This window comes from Medicago sativa, chromosome 4 (genome assembly GCF_051527215.1).
Source record: "Medicago sativa cultivar Bolivia chromosome 4, Bolivia_mono, whole genome shotgun sequence".
In the NCBI taxonomy this organism is placed as follows: Eukaryota; Viridiplantae; Streptophyta; class Magnoliopsida; order Fabales; family Fabaceae; genus Medicago; species Medicago sativa.
The window spans coordinates 34,414,482-34,435,862 of NC_140752.1; the positions used below are offsets into that span (position 1 = coordinate 34,414,482).

The following is a 21,381-nucleotide window of genomic DNA, read 5'->3' on the forward strand; positions in this document are numbered from 1 at the left end:
CCTGATGATGCTGGAGTTGTGGGTGATGATGATGTGTACCAGGATCTTGATATGGATGATGCTGGAGAGGATGATCAGTGATCTGGGTTTTTAGTGATGTTTTTTCTTTCTGCTTTCTAACTCTATGTTTTTATTTCATGTTGGAACAGTTGTTTATTTGGTTGTATTTTGTACTCTTCAAGCACTGTGGTTTTAGTGCTTGATTTGTTACTTTGTTACTTTATATTTGGTTTAATAACTTAGCTTTTTGGTTTAATAATTTATGCTTTGGATGAAATTTTTGTTTACATCTTTCTTGTGTCTCTCAAAAGAAAATTGCTCATGAACAATAAATTTTAAAGTGCTCCATGGAGCCATGTTTGAGCAAAAGCAGGTGAGTGATAATGATATTACTTGTGATAAAGCGTAAGGCCAAGGTATTGGTTTCCTGTTATTCTAGGTTTTTAATAAGAATTTGAAACTTGTACTTTGCACAAAATATATATCATGTAAGTCTTTTCGTAAACATAAATATCTTTGAACCACTTAGTACTTAACCTAAATGTGAGGTAGCTTCAATCTGTTGTATATATGCTGGAGACCGATAATCATCGTCTAACTTGTTTTAGTTATGTTAAATCTGATAATTATTTTGAATTGTTTGAAAGCATGGAAAGGATCAAGGCACTTTTTGAATTGAGAGTAACCTACTTGACCACATAAAGCCTACCTGTGAGAAGAGCGAGTATCCGATACCCCAATCTGAGCCAAATGAATCAAGTCCTCAAACATGAACTGTCAATATTCATAAGCACAATGCTTGTTGAATTTGCCTGAAATTTTTCAAAAATCCAGTTCATGGTTGAATCTTATAGGACTTTGATAATTTTACTTTGTTGAACCCTTAACCTTTTTGTACTTTGTCCCTTGCCTTAGGATAGGGGAACATTCAATTAGAGTTTTGTTGTATTCAAGTTGGGGAGGAAAAGGAGGCATTATATGTTAAGTTATGGTGAAGTTGTAAAATAACCTGACAACATTGAATTAAAGAAAAAAATTGTACATTTGAAAAAGAAAAGAAAAAGAAAGAGAAAAATCAAAAAGAGAATAAGTTGTCAAGGTTATAAGTTTGATTGTTAATCACCAAAGGTTTTAATTCTTGGTAGGGAAGTATATGGATTTCAAGTTGTGATACAAAAAAAAATGTTCCTCTTTGATAGGCTTTCTGATCAATTGTCCCACATATGACATTTCTTTTGTAGCCCGGCCAAGTTATAACCCTTGCAAGACCTTTTGATCCATGCTTTTATGCTTTTTGAGACGATATTTGGATGGACACCTAACTTAAATAGGATGTTAGCATGATTGTTGGATTTGTGTTCATTACCTCATTCATTGTTATCATTATATTGCATTTACTTTCAAAGAAGTGTGTTAGGTGTGGTTCATAGATAGATATGTTTATGTTTTGAAGTTTATGATGTATAGTTTGTGCTTAGGACATTTTTCGCATTCTTAGTTTGAACCTAGAGTAGCGGAGGACTTCATGCTTGTCCACGCGATCATATTTGAATCACCATTTGTTTGTTTTTGTTTTGAATTGTTTGACACCATGTTGAAAACCTTGTCCAAAGCCTTGTTAGTTTCCTTTTCAATTGATTTGTTTGAGGACAAACAAAAAGCCAAGTTGGGGAGAGTTTGATAAGTGTTTAAAAGTGATATATTTCATATAGGAGTTTAGGCATTTTAGTGACTTGTTTTGCAAGATTCTCTATGGAAAACTCCAATTATTGTGTAAATATGTCATTTATGCTTTTGAGCCTTATTCTACCCTTTTTGTGCAGGAAAATACAAGCAAGGAGCAAGAAACGTCAAAGTTCAATGTCCTACGCTATTAGCGTGTCCTACGCTATTAGCGTGATGAAGAAATGGCCAAGGTCAGAGAGATACGCCATTAGCGTACCTGGGGCGTAGGTTTTGGAGAACTCTTGAAGAGTACGCTAATAGCGTATTCTGAGCTATTAGCGTACAAGCTCCAGAGAGCTACGCTATTGGCGCACCTGGAGCGTAGCTAGTCAAGAAGAACTACGCTATTGGCGTAATATACGCTATTAGCGTAAATACTCCAGAGAGATACGCTATTGGCGTGGCTGGAGCGTAGCAGCAGGGCAAGGCCAACGTGGCACTCTCCTATTGGCCAGAAAATAGGCCGCCTTACCACGCTATTAGCGTGAGTTGCGCTATTAGCGCAGGTGTAAAAATGCAGGCCCATTTAAATAGCATTCTTCCCTCTCTCTACTATTATTCACTATTCCATTGAAACATTGTATACATTTCTAGAGAGAGGTTAGAGCTATTTCATAGAGAGAAACACAAAGCAAGTGATTAAGGAGTAGATTCAACCTTAGATTCATTGAGACATCAAGGATCTTGGCATGGAATCTTCATCTTTCCTTCCTTCCTTGCATTAGTTTACATGTCTATATGTAACTATCACCTTCTTTGTAGTATTGAGGTAACTATCAAGCTATTATGTAATCTTTTGATCTTTTAATATATAAGGTTCTAGCTTAATGATTCAATATTGTTGTTATTCTTGCTTTTAATGCTTTCAAAGAGATTCAAGATGATTTGGACACAAACCCTTGAATCTAGAACTAGAATAACAATCTATCTTATGTTATATCACTCTTGACAAGTTTGTAAACCTTTGATAATTACTTTTAATCAAGCTTTTAATGCTTTCGGATACTTAATCAGGCTGGACACGGTCGATTAAGTCATCCGATCGACTTTGTTATCGTTTAAGGAATTTGGACACGAATGTTTAAACGCTAACTTGGAAATAACGATGTCGCTTTGGACACGAAGGATATTGTAGAAATGATTGTAATAATATTGGTTATAAAGCTAGAGTCTGTTAATCGATCGAGAGATTGCTGCTGTTATGCTTGCTCGTTATCTTATACCGCAAGCGAAATAGTTCGATCCCCTCTCGTTTTTACTTTAGTGTCAAATATGGATATAGTGTTACAAACAAACAAATTATATCCAAACCCTTAATGTGAACGATTGTGTAAATGCTTATGATTAAACGTAACTCCCTGTGGAAACGATCCTATATATACTCACGTGTACATAGTTATATGACGTGTAGGAAAAATCTTACATCAGAGACCAAAGGTGACTGCCATTGAGGAAGCTAAAGATTTAAACACTTTAAGTGTCGAAGATTTTGTTAGTTCTCTCAAAGTTCATGAGTTAAGTCTGAATGAACATGAGTCTACTAAGAAGAGTAAATCAATAGCTTTTCCATCCAAAGGCAAGTCATCAAGAGCTCTCAAAGTGGTTGAATCTGAAGAGGAAGAACAATCAAGTTCAGATTCTGAACCAGATGCTGCTGAAATGGCCATGATCTCAAACAGACTTCAGTATTTGGCCAAGAAGAACAGAAAGTTTCTAGCCAGAAGGAGTAACTCCAGAAGCTCAAGGAAAGAAGATCAGAAGGGATGCTTCAACTGTAAGAATCCTGGACACTTTATTGCTGAATGCCCTGATCTTCAGAAGGACAAGTCAAAGGACAAGTCAAAGAAGTCAACGTTCAAACCAAGCAAATTCAAGAAGCAGATCAAGCAGAGTTTAATGGCAGCCTGGGATGATTTGGGAAGTGAATCTGGATCTGATAAAGAGGAAGCTGATGAAGATGCAAAGCTAGCGGTTGGGTTAGTTGCCACAGCAACTTCAGAAGCTGGATCAGAATCAGATTCTGAAGATGAAAATGAGGTATATTCTAAGATTCCCAGAGATGAACTTGTTGAGTCACTTAAAGAACTTCTTACACATTTTGAAGTAAGAACCAATGAGTTGAAGGATTTAAAAGAAAAATATGCTGATTTGGTAAAACAACAAAAATCAACTCTATTGGATCTGAAAGCTTTTGAACAAGGACTTAGGGGCTTTGACTTCATGTGTAAAACTTATGAAGATTAGCTCAGGTTCTTATGTCAGAAGCTACAAGAAAAGTGTAATGAAAAACCTTTAAGCAACCATGAAATTGCTCTTGAAGATTTTATCATATCTGGCATTGACAGAAGTAGAGTGGCTTCTATGATTTATAGCATTTACATGAACAATGGCAGAGGAATTGGTTTTCTAGAAGTGAAACTTGAGAAAACCAATCTTAAATCTTGTTGTGAATGCATCAGGGAAGGTCTGAAAACCTTCTTTGTACCTGAAGGTGCTAAGTTGGAAACTGTTGTTCAATCAGAACCTGAAGCTTCTGGCTTTAAGGCTAAGATTACTTCAAAGCCAAAGAACTCTAAGCCAAAGGCAATGATCAAATCTGAATCCAAGACTTCAAAGATCAGGATCCTGAAAAGATCATAACATGTTCCTCAAAGTCTGGTGAAACCAAAATCTGAGGTTCTGAAGTCTAAGTTTTAGATGAAGACAGTTACTGCTTCTGAAGTACCAAAACCTAAAGTGATGGTTAATCAGAAGCAATTCAACTCACAACACAAGGTACAGGAAGTGAAGAGTAAAGCCTCAAGCACTAACCTTTCAGGACCCATAGAACAATGGGTACCTAAATTTGAAAATGTCAATGATGCAGGTATGTCTAAGAGCAGTACCAAAGCAAAGATCATGGTACCTAGACAACGGTTGCTCAAGACACATGACAGGAGAAAAGTCCAGCTTCCTCAGCCTAACAATGAAGGAAGGAGGAAGTGTGAAATTTGGAGGCAACCAATCTGGCAAGATCATAGGTACAGGAACTATTGGTAATTCCTCTACCTCAATTAATAATGTATGGTTGGTAGATGGTCTTGAACATAACCTTTTGAGCATTAGTCAATTTTGTGATAATGGTTATGATGTGCTTTTTGAGAAAACCAACTGTACTATAATTAACAAGGAAGACAAATCCATTGTGTTCAAGGGGAAGAGAGTTGACAATGTCTACAAAATCAATTTTTCTGAACTGGCTGATCAGAAGGTGATTTGCCTTCTATCAGTGAATGATAAGAAATGGATGTGGCACAGAAGGTTGGGACATGCTAACTGGAGATTAATCTCTAAGCTTAGTAAGTTACAACTTGTCAAAGGCCTACCAGACATTGAGTATCATTCAGATGCACTCTGTGGTGCATGTCAGAGAGGGAAAATTGTGAAATTATCTTTTAAAACCAAAAACATTGTTTCAACCTCCAAACCCTTAGAACTACTCCATATTGATTTATTTGGACCAGTAAGTACTGCATCCTTATATGGAAGTAAATATGGATTAGTCATTGTTGATGATTATAGCAGATGGACTTGGGTGAAGTTCCTAAAGAGTAAAGATGTTGCTTGTGATATATTCAGTAGTTTCTGCACTCAAATTCAATCTGAAAAGGAATCAAAGATTTTGAAAGTCAGAAGTGATCATGGTGGAGAATTTGAAAATGAGCCATTTGAAGCTTTTTGTGAAAAACATGGAATTGTCCATGAATTCTCTTCTCCTAGAACTCCACAACAAAATGGGGTTGTAGAGAGAAAGAATAGAACTTTACAAGAAATGGCCAGAACCATGATCCATGAAAACAATTTACCAAAACATTTTTGGGCAGAAGCAGTGAATACAGCATGTTATGTTCAAAACAGGATCTATATCAGACCTATTTTGGAGAAAACAACATATGAACTCTTTAAAGGAAGGAAACCCAATATCTCTTACTTTCATCAATTTGGATGTACATGTTACATTCTAAATAACAAGCTCTACCTAAATAAATTTGATGCCAAGGCCCAAAGAGGAATCTTTTTAGGTTACTCTGAAAGGTCAAAGGCATACAGAGTGTATAATTCAGAAACACTTTGTGTTGAAGAATCTATGCACGTTAAATTTGATGAGAAAGAGCTTGAAGAAAAAACTTCAAAGCAAGGTGAAAGTTTTGCAGAGATACAGGTTCCTGAAGCTACTCCAGAACCTGATCAGATGGCTGAATCCGAAGAAAGTCCAGAAGCTGAACTCACATCAGAAGCACATGATGATGTTGCTTCTGATGAAGCACAAGATGGCTCACATCAAGCAGATCCTCCCAGAAACACATTCAAGCACAAGTCTTCACATCCTGAGGAACTAATTATTGGAAACAAAGATAGTCCAAGAAGAACAAGATCATACTTCAGACAGAAAGGAGTTGAAATTACAATACATTCAACAAAGAGATGAGAAGCTCAAAGCTTTGGGTATGGAAAACTGTGATAAGTTCGACCAAGAAAAATTGGCTGAAGTCAGGGAAATTGCTGGTAAGGCTGCTGAAGATGACAAAGAAGAAGAAATGATGATCATTGTGGAAGAAATTGGAACTTTAGAAGCAGTTCCACAAGCTGAAGGTCCACAGCCCAATGAACAAGTATGTCACATTCCAGTTACCTCTAACCCCTTTTTATCATCTTCTTCACAACCATCAGCACCTGAACAAATAGAAGACACTTCTGTCTTGGACAATCTGATTAGTCACTGCTCTGGTGAACTATCAGAAGTTAACTTTAACTCAGAGAAAGCCTCTAAAATAACTTCAAAAGTAGTTGCTTCTGAAAAGATTGTTTCAGAAAGCCCCCAACAACAAACACCAGAACCACACAAGACTCCATCACCCCAACAACAACAATCACCCAAAGCCAATAGTGACCCCCAACCAAACATTCAAACACAACAAACTTCACCACAACAACCACCAATCAATACTGAAACTGAACCCCAACTAAACCAACAACCAGAGCAAACCTTACTCAAACCGACTCCAATGGATATTGACAATCATCAAGTCAATCTCGAAGCCTCAACCTCAAACTCACAAATTAACCTTGACCAACCATCCTCTTCAACTCAAACTGATCATAACCTCACCATTACAACACCTGAACCTGTTCAGGATCTGTCTCTGAGTGACTCTGACCAATCCTCAGATCTAGAAATCCTTGAACAACCACCCCTGAACATACTAGAATCTGAGTACATTGATGTTGAGTTACTCAAGATCCTCTCAGAGATGCAGGATCTGGTACAGAACAAAAAGGTAATTAATCTGTCATCAGCCTATGAGGAACAATGGGAATCCTTGCAGAAGAGAGCTACTGATCTGATAGCATCTGTAAGAAGAAAATGCATCAGAATCAAGACTTTTGCTGTATGGAAGTTTTTGAAGGATATGGAGCTAGCCAAGAAAAGTCCAAGGCTACTTCTGAAAAATGAGCTATTCTACTCAGAAGCTGACTACATGACTAGAGAAGCCAAGATGTTCAAGCAACTAAGACAGAAGATGGCACAGCAACAGCAGGAAGCTAAAACAAGGGAACTGGAACTTCTTCAGAGACAACAGGCTCTTGAAGAACTGGTGAAGAAGCAAGCAGAACAATTGGAGAAGATGATGAAACAACAACAAACCAACCCTTAGTTGCACATCCTAGTGTTTATCTTTTGTTTGTTGTTTGTTTTAGCTACTTTAGTTCTTGCTTCTGAACATTTCTTGTTTTACACTTCTTACTGCTTCTGAATGCTTAGTTGGTTCTGATTCATGAATGCCTAGATATTTTTGTTCATATACATATTCATTGCTTTGAGTTACTTAGTTATTTATGCTCTGATTATTTATCTTTGATAAGATTATAGGTTCTGATTTTTTTTACTATACTCTCTTCTTGTTTGAGTTTTTCTCAAATCTTTTTGTCTTTATTGCTTATTTGCTTTTTGCTAATGACAAAAGGGGGAGTATATGTGATAGTATTTAAAGGCTCTGAGCCCCATTAATAATATTTGAATATTTTAAAAATTTTCTATCCTTTTTGTTTTTCCTAAAAAGGGGTGTATCAAAAAGAGGGAGTATCAAATTTCAAATGAAAAATAATTGAACCATTCTTCTCATCTATAATTCATTTCATTTAAAGCTCTGATATTATTATTGCGCGCTAAATGAATTTAATTAACCTGGATAGAACTTAGGGGGAGCTTACAAACCTCACCTTAAAAACTATCAGTCTCAGGGGGAGTTTGAGCTTACAAACCTCAGATTCTGAGCTTACAAACCTCAGAACCCCAAAGTCAACTTGTGTAATTAGATTAACAACAATTGATCAATTTTAAATACTATTGTTTGTCATCATCAAAAAGGGGAGATTGTTGGAACAAAATGTGTTTAACAATGAACCTTAAAGAGTTTTGATGATAACAAGGTATTAAAAATTGTAAATTGGACTAGCTAATATTTGTTCAAGCGTACAGGACCATAGTTAAAAATGTACATCATATAAAGGTTCTGAAGAACAAAAAGAGAGCTATGGACTAAAGAAAAGGAAGCTTGAAAGCATCTGAAAAGAAGTGCATCTGAAGTCATAAGAGCTACTGAAGAATGATGACATCATCAGAAGCTGAAAGTCATCAGAAGCTGAAAGTCATCAGAAGCTGAAGGTCATCGGAAGTTGAAGGTCAACAGAAGCAGATAGCCTTCAGAAGCGGATAGCCATCAGAAGCAGATAGTTCAGAAGCAACTTCATCAGAAGCTGAAGCTCATCAGAAGCTGATTATCACCACAAGCTGAAGATTCAAAGATCAACACTTCAAAAGCTGTCTATTGGATTCGAAAACACTGCAGAAGACTAGTGGATGGTTGCAACGGTCATTTTGGTGAAGATTTGAAGGCTTTGGAACCTTATCTTCAAAAAGTGTTGACATTGTACTTTGTACAAACTGTACAACCACGTTCTCCACTACTCTGTTTTGTGTCCACGCTACAGGAAAAGAAAACAGCTCCAGAATAACAGCTTGCCTGCAAAGATGTTCCTTCACAATGGGAATGGATTTCAAATTGGTTCTTCATAGGACAACAACCAAATCAGGCAAAAGATCATTGGTGAAAGATCAAGCTTCAACAACGACTCTTTGATGTGCTGGCAATTTCACAACGTCTCTTTCACACCTCTATATAAAGGAGTGAAGACTTAGAGATTTGGTAATGCTGAACGAAAGACTCACAACATTTTTACAAGTGTCAAACCTCTGCTGAAATTGTTCTGCATTCACTTAGAATTTCTGCGTCTCAAAGTTTCATCTTAGAAATTCTTAAGTTATTGAGTCTGTATCTGATTTGTATTGTGAGCACCTCTGATTGTATATCAAGTGTTCAACCTTAAACAATTTTCTGTGTAATTTTGTTTAGTTAGAAGTCTCTTGCAGTTGTGCTTGAGCAGGGAAGTCTCTTGATTGTGTTCTTGAGCATAGGAAGACTCTTGCAAAGTGTGCTTGAGCAAAGGAAGTCTATTGCAGGTGTGCTTGAGCAATTGTAATCAGATATTACTCTTAGTGAAATCTCCTTGGAAGTGCAAGGGGGACTGGACTACTTCCGGTTTGTGGAAGGAACCAGTATAATTGCTTTGTGTCTTTCTTCTTCTCTCTCTCTGTTTTATTCCGCTGCGTTCAGATTTTGATTATCACTTCAGAAGCTGTTTCACTTAGCTTCTGATCAGTGTGTTCAGTTTTAGGAGAAACGAATAATTTTTCAAAACACAATTCAACCCCCTTCTTGTGTTTTTCTCACCTTCAAAGAAGATTATGTTGATGAACAAGAGTAAGGAAGAAGATGAAGAAAGGGAAAATTAATTAGATGTTAATGGTTCACCGTAAGATAAAATAGACATGCGTAATCCAATGGTTCTCCTTTAAATAAAAAAGATCAAACGATTTAAATTAAGAAAATTAATATGATCTATGGTGGACCACTCTTAAGGTTGGTCCACCATAGACATTTGGGGTTAAAGTTAACAGTCAGGGACCAAATTGAATAACGGAGCAAACGTTGAGGGACCAAAATGATGATTTTAAGACTTATGGGACCAAATTGAAAACTCGAAATTAGTTGAGGGACCATTAGATTAATTTAGCCTTCAAATTAAGATGGATAAGAAAGAAGGTATACATAGAGTTTTGAAAGAAAACCCATGGATTATAAGGAATTGTTGGCGTCTTCTGCATGGTTAGGATTGAATCTTGATGTTCACTCATTGGATTTCACTAATGTTCCCCTCTAGGTTCAATTATGGGGCTTACCTCTTCAACGCAAATCCATTAGTATGGGAAAAGAGATGGGGGCTCAAACTGGAACTGATCAAGATGTAGGCAAATATGAATTTCCAAAGAATGCTAAAATAGCGAATGTCAAAATTCTCTTTAATGTCAAAAAGCCTATCAGAGCTGGGATGTTTATAAGCAATGATCCAGATGGAATTAATTGGGTTGATTTCAGATTTGAAAATCTTCCCATTGTCTGCTTTGGCTATGGATTAATTGGACAAAATGCAGAAAACTGCAGAAACTACCTTATCCCATTAGAAGGTAGTACCAATCCTAGAGGTGTCTGGCTAAGGTCCAGAAATTATAAGCGTAGAATTATTGAGGGAAAGGAGAAAACAAGAAACCCTAGGAAATCTATCAGTGCGGGTCAATTCAGTCCCATACCCAAAGGCCTACTGGAGAAAATGGATGTTGTGAGCCTCAAAAAACAAACTAGTCAAAATGCAGGGCAAGGCTACTAAAAAACTCACCTTAGCAAGCTACAACTCTTAACCATTGGCCCTTTGAAAATATTGTCCAAATGACTACACAACAAAATTAGGAGGTTATGATGTCCACTCAAATTTTGAAAATTTCAACACCTACAAAAAACAAACCAATAAAGAGGAAGTTGGTCACTACCCATGTTCTGGGAGTGCATCTTTGCTCCATTTCACTTTGCTCAATTTACCCCATTTGAAGACATGGATGTGTGACATGTGGAAAAAATAAAATCAATGGCTGTGATTAAATGGCTTGGAAAAATCAATTCTTTAATGAGGAAAACGAAATACGCGCGCTCTGCTATCAAACTCTTCCTCTTCCTTTCTCAGAAAACTTTCCACCTTCCTCCCCCATAATCATCGAAGCCACCTCTCCTTCCCATCGGCTCCGCCGTCACCTCTCCTTCTCTCTCGCCGCTGCACCTCTCTCTTGGCCTCCGTCAACGTCATGAGCGAACCCCATCATCCTGCTACCAACACTAACGAACCCGCCGCCGTCTCCGACCATCCCTGCGCCGCTGCCATTGTTGTTGATCAAGGTAATATAGTTTGCCTTCTCTATTTTATTATTTGCCGTCTCTTTATTACATGATGTTGTTTTACTGTGTTGATGAAAAATTAGTTTCTAGGTTCACTTACGTGATGCATCATTACTTACATGATATACATATATATATAGCTTTATGGTCACTATGTGTGTAACTTTATATAATCACCATCCTTTCCCCCAATGTTTTTTTAATAGTAATAGATAGCTTTATGGTCAACAAATTCTTATGCAGTCTAAGTTTTCTAGTGGCTTTTTGCTGTTATGTTGTTTTTGTTCAATTGTTGTCAAAAAATCATCAGTTGTTTCTGTTTATGTTGTTTCTGTTCAGTTGCCGCGACTTCAGAATGTTGTTTTCTAACACTGTTATCATATATTCATGTAAGTTTATGACTGAAATCGTCACTTATGGTGGCCTTAATTGTAAATTTTGGTTTTTTCAGATTGTGTCAATAAATTGGTTAACAACATTCATGAACAAAATGTGCAACACGGACAAGGAAGTATTGCCAACAATTTACCTCACTTGGAAATGAAGTTTGATTCTGAGGCAGCGGCTTATGACTTTTATAATGAGTATAGTAAAAGAATTGGATTTGGTATTCGTCGAGAATATGGAAATAAAAGCAGAGTTGATGGAGTTTTGACTTCAAGAAGATTCACATGCTACAAAGAGGGTGTACGAGGTGTTGACAAAAGACGTCAACCAAAAGGGGAGCCTAGAGCAGAAATTAGAACAGGATGTTTGGCGCGTATGGTTATTTCACTCGATCGGAAGATAGAGAAATATAAAGTTGTTGACTTTATAGCTGAACATAACCACCAACTTCAACCTGAGCATGTTCATATGATTCGCTCTCATCGACGCATATCTGAGACACAAGCATCACAAATTGTCTTGGGAGATGAATCTGGATTAAGACCAAAAGATTTGCATGAATATATATCCAAGCAAGCTGGTGGAATACAGACAGTTGGTTTTACAAAAAAAGACCTTACGAATTACCTTGAAACCAAAAGGAAACAGTCACTAAAGTATGGTGAGGTGGGTGCATTGATGATGTATTTCAAAAAAGAAAGTGAAAATCCCTCGTTCTATTATGACTTTCAAATGGATGTTGAAGAGCAAATAATATTGGAAGGGTCGTGGTTGCATACAATTTATCAATTGAAGGAAAAATGGGCATGGACATATGTCCGGAAAACATTCACTGCAGGTATGAGATCTACTCAATTAAGTGAGAGCTTTAATGCTGATTTGAAGAACCATTTGAAGTCTGATTTAAATTTGGTACAATTTTTTACACACTTTAAAAGAGCTGTTAATGGTAAACGAAACAAAGAGTCAGAAGCTGAATATGAGTCAAAACATAAGCTGCCTAGATTGAAAATGAAGAAGGCTCGTATGCTCATACAAGCTGCAAATGTTTACACTCCTAGAATATTTGAGGAGTTCCAAGAGGAATATGAAGAATATCAAGACACTTGCGTAAAAGATTTGAAAGAAGGTTTGTATGCTGTCACAAACTATGATAATCCAACGGAGAGGATAGTTATGGGAAATGCTATGGAACAAAAAGTTTCATGTGATTGTCGTAAATTTGAGACACATGGCATCTTATGCAGTCATGCTTTGAAAGTTTTAGATGTCATGAACATTAAGTTAATTCCTGAAACCTATATACTGAAGCGATGGACAAGAAATGCAAGGTTGGGAAGTGATCAAGATTGGAAAGGGAGGCATGTTGAATTAGACATAAAAGCCCATTTCATGAAGCGGTACAATGAGTTATGTCCTCGAATGGTTAAGTTAACCAACAAAGCTTCAGAAACTCATGAAACTTACACATTTTTGTCCAAAGTTTATGAAGAGTCCAGCAAAATAATTGATGATATGTTGGCCAAAAAGTATGTGGATGGAGAATCAGAGGGCATGGTTCATGTATCCATATCAATTGCAAATGATGAAATTGACAATGTGGACACCGTTGGTATGGCAAAAGGCATAGCTAATCGAGAAAGTTCACGCAAGCGGAAAAAGCGATATAAATCTTGGATTGAGAAAAAAGATAAAAAGACAAAGATGTGCTCCAAGAGAAAGAGATCTGGTGAAAATTTAGTACAGTCGTTACCGGTAAGTAGTTTTTATCTATGTATTAAATTTTAGTACAGTCGTTACCGGTAAGAAACCATATTATTTATTTATCTTTTCTTACATTATGCAGCAAGAAACTACAGTTCAAGCGACACAATCAAGTCAAGTTGGCAATGGAACTCAACATCAAGCTACAATCCAAGAGTCATAACCAAGTCAAGCCGACACATACATTCACATTCGATTGGCTGTTGAACTGTTTTTGTTCCTGGTTTTTATTTGCTGGGCTGTTTTTGTTCCTTCTGCTATGTCGTTACCTTTGTGGACACTTATAGGTGTTTTTGTAAGTTTATAGGTGCTGATTTAAGAGTCATGGCCTTGCAACATGTTGCTAACAGCTTTTACAGTTTTCGACCAAGACCTTAATTCAAAACCTGAATCATTATATGACAAATTGCGGTGTTTTTTTTACTTATGATATTATGTGCTGCTGCTATTTTCAATTTCTGTTCAACTGCTTTTGTCAAATTACGGTGTTTTTATTACTTATGATATTATGTGCTGCTGCTATTTTCAATTTCTGTTCAGCTGCGTTTGTCAAGTTGCAGTGTTTTTATTACTTATGATATTATGCGCTGCTAGTATTTTCAATTGCGGTGTTATCATTAGTTGAAGTATTCCAATTACGACGACGTTACTAATTAAAAAAACCAATGCTGCGACTTCAGAATGTTGTTTTCTAACACTGTTATCATAATAGTGATGCCTATCAATGGAAAGAAAGGGAAATATATCAGTTTCGAGTACTGATGTACTCCAAGAAATATGTTTGTTCATAAGGGGAAATATATCAGTTTCGAGTAGTGATGCGTGTCAATGAAAATTTCGAGTAGTGAAGGAGAACCACCTATGATTAATTATGTATGTTCATATAATTTTAATCAATTTGAAGACAGGACAGAGGGTTAGAGCACATTGAAACAATCTTTAACTCTAGCTCCAGCTACAAACCAAGACCAACATAAAATTTTAATAACATCTAAAACAAGCCTTGTCAACCATAACCACCATAAAGGGGCAAACTGAATCAAGCATTTTCATTTTATTATGAATTCTTTTGTATAGGTTCAGAAATTAAGAACGTAAAATATGGACAATTGCACTTCCTTGAGCTGGTGTTGTTGTATCAGTATAATCTTGATTCAGGCTCGCATCAGATAGTTTTTTTTTTTTTATCAAGCAATGAAAAGCATTAAACTGACAGGATTGGGCCTGAACCCTTGACAAAAGTTATCACATTACAACCTATAATAAGGCAAACCAGAACCATCTATAAGAAACAAATGAAGAATAAAAGATGGAGGGTTATTCCCCCATTGTGATGAGAATGTGGATATGCATCAGTCTCATGTAGAGCTATGGGAAAGAACATGTGTTTTGGAATGTGTCTTGATCCCTTCCTTACTATTGTCCTGTTTCTGTCTAGGACTCTTTTGTTTCTTTTGCTGCTTGCTAGCTTTGGAGGAGCAGGCCTTAACCAAGTTTTCTTCAAAATATTTGTTGCTTCCATCTGTGTTGTCAGTGGGAAAGTCTGATTCAAAGCTGTCCTCATCCACTTCATCCCCCCAAAACTTCTTCAGAACCTGAAGACTTTTGACTTAGCATGCTGAGATTGAAATTTGGTCTGATGAATCTCTTTAACATATTGCGTTTTTTCAGAATTCAGTCTTTTGCATTGTAGTATAGTGTGACCTAGCACCTTACAGTGAGAACAATATGCAGCGCATCAGATAGTTTGCAATTGCAGAAATTCACATCTTATCCCATCCATTAGTTAACACAAATAATAGGAGATGGAGATTTTATCGTTTAGCTCAGTGTTAAAAAATTCATATGGATTCCATATTAGGGACAAACTACATAGTTGCCAAAATTGGGAATTGAGATTCATTATTATTGGATCAAGCCAGCGTTAATCCAATGAAGGTCACTTTGCAGAGAACAAAGTCATAATCCATGAAATGAAGCAACTCAATTCTTCTTAAATAATTTTTTTTATGGAATGGATTCTTTCTTACTCAGAAGGGGGGAGAGTACGCCAGTGGATGGAGGGAGAGGTGCGGTGGCGGCGGCGGCAGTGGCGGCGGTGGCGATGGGAGGGAGAGAGAGGTGCTATCTGAGAAGGAAGAAGGAGAGTTTGCAAGCGCGTGGAATTTGTTTCAGAGTAGAGAGCGCGTAGGATTTTTTCTCATTAAAAAAATTGCTTTTTCCAAACCATTTAATCACAGCCATTGATTTTATTTTTTCCACATGTCACACATCCATGTCTTCAAATGGGGTAAATTGAGCAAAGTGAAATGGAGCAAAGATGCACTCATGTTCTGGGAGCAGAGGCTAAGAAGGATTTGAACCAGGATTTTGAAATGGCATGCCTTGAGTACAAGGCCAGCTAGCTGTCATGAAGTGTACCTCCAAAGCTGCCTTGGCGTATACCGATTAGTTGGTTCAATTGTATAAGAATACATGGGAAGTGTTATTTGCAACATCTTGTTCAGGCAACAAGATATGTTCTATGACCCTATTGTTGTTCTTTTAGCAGTTGCTTTGTTAGTTTAAGTCATTGAGGAGTTTCACAAGCCTTCCTTATTATATATCTTTGTGATGTAATGTTTTGCACCTTCTTTTTGTTCTGATGTAAGCACTTTTGTTGCTATGGGTTCTGGCCCTCTCCAAGTCTTTTATAGTATTTCTTTGCTTGATAAAAAAAAAGTGTAAACTAGGTGATGTGTCACACACACTAAAACACTCATTTATCCGCACACAAAAAAAAACGGGAATCTGAAGTTTTTAATTTCAATTCACACGTTTTTTGTTCCAACGGTCAAGAAACACAAGTGTTTTTCTTATCACGTTCACTAAAACACACAACTTTCCAAAAAAAGTCTAGACTAGAAATTGCAGTGATTACAAATCTAGACTTTATTGATTAACATCACATTGAGTATTCTTCAATGGGAACCATGAGGTTTGGAATCATCAACCGGGTTCCAAAATCTATTGAAAAACCAAAGGGAATCACTCTTAACAGCATCACCATCTTGATTTCTATAGTAAGCATGTGTCCTATTTTTTATGTCAAAAATTGCATGTCCAAAGCTGGCTTCTCTAAATGCTGAATACTCTGGCTGTGGTTGTGTGTACCTGCAATTCAAATCATGTTCATGTCAGACTAATTAGCAACGATCAATTTTAATTGTCTCTATCGTTGTTCATATGTATCTATCATTTTCAAAGTTCAATTCAATATTAAGTATTGTAGAAAAATTACAAATAATTTTGTCAAAACTAACAAAAAAATTTGTTTTTCTTGGTATATGTAAATAATCTTAAAACAACAACTCAAAAGTAACCTAGGAAGTCGTTCATACGAGTCATAACGTTTCGTGTATGGAGCTTACTTGGTTGCTAAGCCTTCAATATTCCCTCCGTCTCCGATGTTTATGTATACGGGAGCTGATAGATCTTTTACGGGAGCGCAAATACCATTTACGATATTATATGCAATATTCGAGACACGTTCCTGACACAAACATATCTCTTAGATAAATTGTTCCATAATAATTTATGAAAAAAATCGTTTATGATAAGTATATTGGTACATACCGATCTTTCATAAGCATGTACATGGCCAGCAAACACAACATCAACCTTGTACTTAACAAACCATGACTCAAACATTACTCTCATTGTTTCCCCTTCCATGTAATGATAGCTGTTGCTATTATACCAAGGTGAATGCATGAGAACAATCAACCAAGGAGTTTTTTTCCTGTTAACTCTCGGTAGCTCTTCTTCAAGCCATGTGTATTGTGGTGTATATTTTCCTGAGAAAAATGAAGATTATTATATCTGAGATTTAACATTGAAGACAGTGAGTTAGTGACAAAATACTTCACACTCCCTTTGAATCAAGGCAATTACATAGCAGCAGACGAAAGCAATTCAACTTTATAAGTTTACACAATAAGAGAGATAATTTGTCCATGAGGTGTCAACTCAGAGGTAAGAATTTGACCTTGTAACCTGAAGGCATGTTAAATTTTTATTTTATTTAATTTTTAACTTCAGGGACGTAAAATTATTACAAGGATTTACAGGATATGCAGTGTAAGTGTAAAGCATTGTCACACTGACAACCGATAAAAATCCACTATTAGATGTTAGTGCAAGGCTAGATAGAAATTAGTACTGTGACATGGAAACATGGTGAACTCGCATTAGATGTCATTGTAAAAATGTTTTACAATAACAGTTTGTGGCTTCTAAACTCTTATTGCAAATAAAATTGATCCATTGGAAATCATAGAATCAGCAAAGAGTGTTATCCACATATGCATGTATGTATGGTGCAGAAGAGAAATGTAGCAATACCATATGCTGAATATGAGGCCAAGACAATGATGTGTGCTGAAGCTCTTTTGATAGAATACCAAAAGGGTGAAGTACTTTGTGATGCTTTATAAGGAGTATGGTATCGGTGCGAAAAAGGCTTGAATGGTTCGTTTTCACCCTGCAAATAATCGTCAATCCATGTTAATCATTAGTTCATTCATTACCAAAATTTGGACTTGGAAAAGAATGAAAAGTTTCTCGAATGGTTAAAACCAAATTAAATCGATTTATATTGGAAGCTTACAATTTCTGGAGCGAAATCAAGTTCATGGTTTCCAACAGTCCATATCCAAGGTTGATAAGCAACACTCCTCTCTGCAAACCTTCCCCAAGTATCCCACCGAACATTGTCATGATTCGGGTAGTTATCTGCATAAGATAGATCTCCAACAAACAAAACTGTTTGTCCTTTTGTTGAATTCAATTGATAGTGAGAAAGTGTCCTGTTTGAATCAAAAGTCTGACCAAGATCACCTGAAAAGGATGCTACATCAGTTAGTGGACACAATACACATTGCATTGTTTCAAAATTTGTGATGAATATTCAATTGTTCCATGTTGTAAAGACTGAATAGTAGCTTCAAATATCATAAAATTATGAGTTGAAAGATTGATTTAATTCATATACACTATAAGCGTAAAGATTTTATACACTGCCAATCAGTCAAAGTCGTCAGATCATTAAAAATGTTTGAATTTATTTATAATTACTTCTAAAGTCACCAAATGATTAGTTGTGATTTGTCGACAATTGATATTATAAAACTATTTACATGATAGTATATAGAATCAAACTAATAAAAAGATATGTCCTGCAAAAGGAAATATTTATATTATTGAATATTTATATTATTGGTCATTCTCATATGCCAAGATACATAGGAGACTCCATCCACCCAATTGAAGGATATCTTAAAATATCACCAATTTGTAAGAGAACTGAAAGCACGGACACTCCTCGGATTAGACGTGTCTCGGTACATGTGTCCGACACCAACACGACACCGACACATATAATTGCACTGAATTATATGATTTTCTCAAATTATTAACGGTGTCCGCAAGTCAGTGTCTGTGTCGTGTCTGGTGTCCTTTTCCGTATCTGTGCTTCACTGGAACTGATCAATGTGAACATGCTTGTACCACAATGATATCTCATAAAGGCAAAAGAACCATGAAAGATCACACTTTACCTATGAGACCAAATGTGTATGGCACATCAGGACCAATTGCAGGAGGAGTTGTAAACCAAAACTGCCTTGTTGTGTTCTTAAGTCCAACCTCATAATAATATTTGGTATTGTACTGTCCAAAAAGAAGCAAAAATATCAAAACTTTGCATCTGGAAGAGAAACAACATACATGACAAGGGAGTAATGGAATAGAGAAATACCTTCAAATTCCTTATAGTGGCATGATGAATAAAACCAGATGAGTAATTGAAGTATCTGTAAGTAAAAAATTTCCCTTTAGCTAGCTTCTTGTGCTTGCTGTTCTCACTCCAGTAACGCACTGCATCCGACCCTGGTTCATCCTCTGTCACCCACGATACGATCACTGCTTTCCCCACATGATCACCTTGTGTTATATGAACCTTCATATTAAGAAATGCAATGATTAAGAGAAAGAGAATGGTTATTTTACCAAATTATCCTTATTTACTTTGATTAGTTTTAAAAGTAATACTTTGGAAGTAGTGTGCAGAGTATTAATTGGAGGGTACAATTGAAAAGAAAAAGTTATTATTGCATTGGAAACTGAAAGCGACACTCATTTTGAAACAAATTTTTTTGGCTAAAGCGACACTCATTTTGAAACGGAGGGAGTAAAACTTAAAGCAAGGAAAAGATATTAGTAATTCCACAACAATGCATGTAGGAATGCTAGCCAAAGACCATACATGTATCATCATAAGTTATGATAATTCTCTTGTATATTGAATCACAATGCAACAAAGATTAGGCCTATTTTGTATATTTACTTCCATTCTTTATAATATCAAGAATCACAGTGCAAATACGTCTAACCCTAAATTTTTATTACAATTCTCCGTAGTATAAAAAATTGCAACGCAGTATCAATGCAAACCACGAGTGTATTTTCATCGCAGTTCTCTGTAATTTTGTAGTTTCAACACAATATAAATGTAACCAAGAGTATATTTTAACAGAAATTCAATATAAAATGGAGAATTTCTATGCAACATTAATGCAACCACGATTAAACCTGCATTTTAACTGCAATTTTCTATAATATTAAACAATGTGTCACACCGTGATTTAAAAACATATATATCCCTTCTTCCATGGTTCAATTCAAAATTGGATAAATAGAAAAATACCTGTTGAGGAGCATTATAACCAGGAGGAACCTTAAAAACATCGCTATCAAGTGGCATATCATTGCTCTTCTCAACCTTCCTAACAAAAATACTTGTTGTGCCTCCATTACACACAAACACCAAATTCAAAACCAAACCTAGTGATAATAATAAACTAGAAAATGATAATCTTTGAAATGGACGCATTTTTTTTTTTTTCTCAAACTCAAAGACCCTAATGAGTGTATATATCTCAACGTCACACTTTATTGAAATCTTGTGCACTTATTATTTATTCTAATTAATATGATTTGAACAATTAATGGAATTGGCATATAGTGTGGAATATTCAGATAAGGGGTCAACAAAAACAAAACAAAAACAGCGTGTTTAGAGGAACAACATCGTCCATCGTTTTCTTCGAACAAAATTAAAAGTCCCATTTCACGGAGAACACGAGAGAGATAAGCTTAGTTGGTTTTACTATAGGATTCAGCTTATCATTTGGAAATGAATAATTTTATTAGTATTTTTTTTTATTGTGGTGAGATAAGAATTCATTGATGTCTAGTGGCTAGAATTCACCTTATAAACACCTTATAAAGTGAATAAGTGAAGTGGGGTGTCCGGAGTTCAAACTTCGGCCCCTACATATAATAATAACTAGTATAGTGACCCGTGCCAAGCACGGGAAATAAAAAACTTTTTTGATCAAATGTATAAATTTTATATTATGTTATCTTTTTTTTTTTTGAGCAATATATTATGTTATCTTAAAATTATAAATGTGGTTATAATTTAAATTTGATATGGAAAAAAATATCATCTTAATGTTGTTAATTTTGTATATATTTTGAAATATCTAAACATTGCACATAACGATTAAAGTATTTGGATTTATACTTATACTAATTATTTGTAGTATATGATGTACTCATTGTTAAACTTAGCATATGTAATATTTATGCAAAAATACGCCGACGTACTGTATATTATTATTTGTTGACATAATATATTTTATTAATCATAAAAACTAAAAAGATTATATTTTTTTATATAATAGTCAGTGTCAGATGTATACCCATAGCATGTGAATGCAAACGTTAAATTTTTTATGGGTGTGTCTAAATATAGTTTGGGCTACAGAAACGTCGATTGTTATTTGTTTTTATTTTTTACAAAACCAATGGTCTAATGTAAATTTGTATTTTGGGGTAACAACGATGTAAAAAAAAGTTCTGCGTACTGTTATACCTGAAAAGTGCATCAATTAAAAGTCAATGGCAGGAGGATCTGCTTATATAGAAATTGCATGTCCTGTAATGACCAATACGTAGACATGGCAACGGGGCGGACCGGGGGCGGGTTTGAGAATCCCCGTCCCCGCCCCCGCTT

At 35.9% G+C, this 21,381-nt stretch overlaps 2 protein-coding genes across 2 annotated transcripts; one reads left to right on the plus strand and one right to left on the minus strand.

Annotated features, from left to right (window-relative positions):
• Positions 1 to 11,020: 11,020 nt before the first annotated feature.
• Positions 11,021 to 13,437, plus strand: LOC146928970 (protein FAR1-RELATED SEQUENCE 5-like). Its single transcript, XM_085707180.1, has 3 exons — positions 11,021 to 11,111; positions 11,563 to 13,253; positions 13,345 to 13,437. Exons 1-3 carry the CDS (start codon positions 11,021 to 11,023, stop codon positions 13,423 to 13,425), a joined length of 1,863 nt encoding a protein of 620 aa, XP_085563306.1. The 3' UTR covers positions 13,426 to 13,437.
• Positions 13,438 to 16,046: 2,609 nt separating this feature from the next.
• LOC146928971 (purple acid phosphatase-like) lies at positions 16,047 to 20,473 on the minus strand. Its single transcript, XM_085701105.1, has 8 exons — positions 20,008 to 20,473; positions 19,060 to 19,260; positions 18,860 to 18,971; positions 17,911 to 18,140; positions 17,646 to 17,784; positions 16,878 to 17,098; positions 16,673 to 16,794; positions 16,047 to 16,415 (listed from the first exon to the last, which is right to left on the minus strand). Exons 1-8 carry the CDS (start codon positions 20,191 to 20,193, stop codon positions 16,223 to 16,225), a joined length of 1,404 nt encoding a protein of 467 aa, XP_085557231.1. The 5' UTR covers positions 20,194 to 20,473; the 3' UTR covers positions 16,047 to 16,222.
• Between the last annotated feature and the right edge of the window lie 908 nt (positions 20,474 to 21,381).